Source organism: Cryptomeria japonica, chromosome 2 (genome assembly GCF_030272615.1).
Source record: "Cryptomeria japonica chromosome 2, Sugi_1.0, whole genome shotgun sequence".
NCBI classification, from domain to species: Eukaryota; Viridiplantae; Streptophyta; class Pinopsida; order Cupressales; family Cupressaceae; genus Cryptomeria; species Cryptomeria japonica.
The window spans coordinates 84,152,000-84,157,106 of record NC_081406.1 but is presented as its reverse complement, the minus strand read 5'-3'; the positions used below and the strand labels follow the sequence as shown (position 1 = coordinate 84,157,106).

Genomic DNA, 5,107 nt, shown 5'->3' with positions numbered 1-5,107 from the left:
GGATATGGGAGCCTAGGAAAACCCTTCTTTTTGGCTGAGGGTGCCTGAAAATCCCTCATTCTTTGTTTGTTGAGGACTATTGTCTGTTGACTTCGCTCCTCTGCTTGGACCAGCCTGTTTTGTATTGCTTTACACTTGTTCTCTAGCTGGTGTCTGGTTGGTGGTGGTTGCTCCGGTTTTGTGTTTATGCTTTGTGCAGTCTTTGCTTTTTGGGCTCTGGATGCTCGTAAGTCCAGAAGGTTTCAAGTCTTTTCTAAAATTTGTGGTTCACTGCCAGGTAGTCTAGTCTATTTTACGATGGCAACTCTATGATTGTAATGGTTTGGGGCCCCCTTCAAAACCTGCTTTATCCTAATAAAAAACAATCATAAATTATAAAAACTCATGTCAACTATTTTTTAAATAGCTAATCAATAAAATTCCAAAAAAATAGGCTCATAAACTGTAAAAAGTCTTGACAACTATGTTGTTAAATAACAAAATAATAAAATTAAAAGATAAACTCGTAAACTATAAAAACTCCTTACAACTATTTTTTAAATAACTAGTCAATACAATTGCAAAGAAGTGAACTCTAAGCTTTGTGCAAAATTATATAATTATATATACAAACACATGATCTTGTTCCTCATGACTATCCCCACAAGGAGGGATCAAACTCCCCAATCACTTTAAGAACATAGTCTTCCCTTCCAGGCCAATCAAACTCATTATCACTAAAAAATAAAATATCAAAGCAGCTATCCACGAATTTAATACTGAAGCAAGAAATATCTGATATGGTAGAACTCAAACTTTCTTTAACAAACTATTTTCCTCCACCCACTAATAATGGTAACAATATTATTAATAATGAATCTTTAGCCACTAAAACTCCAAGATGTAATCCAATCGTATTCCAGTACTAGTCAATTGGAGGAGATAGTATTATTCTCAAGACTTTTCTTCAAGAGGCTTGTACACAAACAATGGAAGCTAAATTAGACAATATGTTTTCACAAAAATTGGCTCATGGGCAACAATTTCACATTTTTTTATATATATTTTAAATTAGATTGAATATCGATTATGAATATCTTGTTTATACGGACAACGATATTAGCCAATAACAATCTCATATTGTTCATATAGACATCAACATTATATCAATACAAGCTCATCTTGTTCATATGAAACATCAACGTTAGATCAATACAAGCCTCTTATGAGCAAACACAAGCTTCTTATGAATATCTTGTTTCATATGAGCAACGACATTAGATCAATACAAGCTCATCTAGTTCATACAAACATCTACATTAGATCAATACAAGCTTCTTAGGAACATCAACATTAGACCAATACAAGCTTCTTATGAGCAAACACAAACTTCTTACAAATATCTTGCTCATGTGAGCATTGACATGAGATCAATACAAGCTTCTTAGGAACATCAACATTAGACCAATACAAGCTTCTTATGAGCAAACACAAGCTTCTTACAAATATCTTGCTCATGTGAGCATTGACATGAGATCAATACAAGCTTATCTTGTTCATACATCTACATTAGATCAATACAAGATTCTTATGAGCATTAACATTAGACCAATACAAACTCATCTTGCTCATATATACATCTACATTAGATCAATACAAGCTTCTTACGAGAAAACACATCATAAATCACATATGGAAGATCAAGAGTCACTACTTAAAAATTCACTTTTATTTAGAAACCACCTCTTATGGAAAATCAAAAATCTCAACTTAGAATTCCATTTTGCATGTATCTATGAAAAAACGAAATTAGATCTCCACAACGAAATATTTAACCAATTAAACTCAACCCTTTAACCTTTTCTACACACTTCTCCTCTGTAACATAACAATCATTTATTATCGTGGCTGCTTTCCAAATCCATTGCAATATCAAACAGGAATCCACTGTATTTCAATACCATAGTTCCCCTCTGTAACATAACAATCATTTATTATCGTGGCTGCTTTCCAAATCCATTGCAATATCAAACAGGAATCCACTGTATTTCAATACCATAGTTCCATTCCCTTGTAGGCAGCTGAGAATTTATGTTGACTACACTGGTATAAGCACTCCATCCCCCCTCATGAACTCTTATACGATGAGAAGTATAAGAAGTGCCCTTCAAGTAGGTGTAACAAAGCTTACCCTTGCAAGCCATGACTTCTTCCATCTCATCCTCAAACCGATGACACAAACTGATGGAAGTACAGTTAAGAGGAGACAACAAGAGCCTTTCTAAACAGTTCAATAACATAACAGTATTACGCTTTGAAATATTGAATGGTAAATTCTCATCAAGATAGAATCCTTCTACGCTATAATCCATAGTGGTGCATGAATCACTTGCTACAGCTGGAAGCCGGATGACTAGCCTGTAAAACCAATTCTTAATGCTAATGATGGGATAAAATATCCCATCAAGTGATCTAAACTCAAGCTGATTATTGTTGCAGAATATTCGATAATCTGGGTGGCCACAACTATCATCAGTGCTTAATGGATATGGAACATGACTCATTCCCCAATTAGGGCACGTAATGAAAGACCTAGGCATGCTGGAAACCATTACAAACATCAAGCAAAACAACCTATACATCAATCCTATGCCCATTGTTGTACGAAGTGAAATGTTTTTGTCGGAAATAAATTATATCTAAATCAAAATGGACTCATTCTAAAGGGGTCTATAGTTCAATGGTAGAATATTCAGACAGAAAATGAAAAGTTCTAGATGAGTAGTTCAATAGTAGAACATTCGTAGTTATGAAATACTCTTGTACTGGAATTAAGTTACACTCAAATTAAAGATGGACTCTTATAAATAGGTCAATAGTTCACTGGTAGGATATTCAGACAACAAATGAAAAGTTCTAGACAAGTAGTTAAATGGTAGAGTACTCATAGATATAAAATGCTCTTGTATTCAAAATAAGTCACACCCAAATCAAAGATGGACTCATTCTAAAAGAATCAGTAGCTCAATAGTAAAACATTTGGACAGCAAATGAAAAGTTCTAGATTGAAACCCAAATCAAAGATGAACTGGACCTAAACGACGAGTAGTTCAATGGTAGAACCCTTATAGATATGATATACACTTGTGATGGAAATAAAACATATTGGATAAAAAAAGGAAGTGGATCTAACTGAACAATAATTCAATGATAGAACACTCGCAACAAATTTTGAATCCTACATTCAAATCCTAAATAATCTATGAAAAGCTAATTAGTTTGAGAAGGTCACTATCTATGCCAACATAAAATCAATTGTCATCCAACAGGGAGTACCTTGGATCACCAAGCCACATCACTTTCACTATCCAATTTTTTTTTTGTGGTTTAAGATAACTAGTCATTGTACCAACAGAAAACTTCCACCTAAGTAATAAGCAATTAAAGATATTAAGTTGCTATTTGAACATAAACAAAAGCCTATAAAATTCTTATATTCTAATTAGTTTGATAAGATCATTATTTATGCTATCATAAAATTAATTGTCATTCAACAAGGAGTACCTTGGATCATCAAGCCACATCATTTCAACAAGGAGTACCTTGGATCATCAAGCCACATCACTTCCACTATGGGAATCTTTTGTTATGAGTTGAAATAACTAGTTATTGTACTATTAGAAAATTTCCACCTAAATGATAAACAATTGAAGATAATAAGTTGCTACTCAAACATAACAAAATCTCTTAAAATTCTTTTATCCTTATAAACAACGCTAAAATTCAAACCCACAAAACCTGCAGAAATGAAATCCAAAAGCATAAAATAAAATGAACAAAAGATTTCACACTGCAACTTAACAGTGACAAATTTTCCAAACCTATGAAACCTATAGAGCAGAAGCAGGGTGCTCAACAACCATAAATTCTGGTATCAGATTTGGCATCTAATATGGTAAGTAACCCTAGGGATTCCATCAGTCTCTCTCCATACATACTGATAGCAATAATAGAAGACAAAGGTCTCACACACACAAGAGTGTCCAAGAAAATCGATGTTTGGATAATCCTTCTTGGGTGTTTTTATGTCCATTTATCTGACACTGTACAAATCACTTATTCCTCTATAGTGATTGCATTCCAATAGAAATATACTTCGTCAAGATACTACAGCCAAACTTCCTATGTTTCATGCTGCTTTTCTTGATCGATTTAATTATTAGACATTATGTAAATACAATGGTGAATTTTAAACAACTAAGATCTCTTGGAACATAAGTTTTAGTCAATTTAGCGTAGTTTTGGTATATAAATTATATGAAAGGTGCACAGTTCAAATTGGATAATCTAATATTTTAGGGTAAGGTTTTAGGGAAAGGTTCTATGGATTTATTTTTATGAAGCAGGAGGTCTTATGAAACAAAAGAAAAAATGTTAGAGGATTACAGCTTAAGAATTTTTTTGATCACTTGTCAATTAGCTAATATTTAAGATTCTCATCAGGAAAGAAACATTAAGAAAACAATCTTTATTTTCAAATATTTAATTCACAACGTTCTTCATGAAACCACTAGATTCCTTGGAAGTTAAACTTTTCAGGTGAACTATACTATTAAATTCATGGGAGCATCAACTTTAATATATTCCTAAAAAATCTCAACAACACAAAATATAAATTGTTTCTGATGTTGTCTCACTTCAACAATGTATGATTATTTTTAGTTTTCTCACTTTTTTATTTTTTAGAAATATGATTTGAAGTGTCAATTGAAAAAAATACAAATTTCAAACTATAAACAATCATAAACTGTAAAAAGTCTTGTGAACTATTTTTTAAATAACCAATCAATAAAATTTCAAATAAATGAACTCATAAACTATAAAACTCCTAATAAATATAGATTTATTAACTAACAAACTCGTGAATAACCAATCAATTAAAAAAAGAAGATTGACTCTAAACTTTTCATTGTGCAATGTTAGATAATTATATGCAAACACATGATCTTGTTCCTCAGTATCCCCACAAGAACATATCAAAGTTCCCAATCACTTTAAGAATATATTCTCCTCTTTCAGGCAAATCAAACTCATCATCACTAAAAAAGAAATATTAAAGAAGCTATCC

General features: G+C 32.2%; 1 protein-coding gene across 1 annotated transcript; it reads right to left on the bottom strand.

Moving 5' to 3' along the window:
* Window positions 1–2,006: 2,006 nt before the first annotated feature.
* Window positions 2,007–2,543, bottom strand: LOC131859197 (wall-associated receptor kinase-like 20). The gene has a single exon (XM_059212766.1). The coding sequence runs from the start codon at window positions 2,541–2,543 to the stop codon at window positions 2,007–2,009; it is 537 nt and encodes a 178-aa protein (XP_059068749.1).
* Window positions 2,544–5,107: the final 2,564 nt, after the last annotated feature.

Bases quoted from the DNA above. Each gene is read 5' to 3' on its own strand.
- LOC131859197 (XM_059212766.1), bottom strand. From the start codon at position 2,543: ATGAGTCATGTTCCATATCCATTAAGCACTGATGATAGTTGTGGCCAC.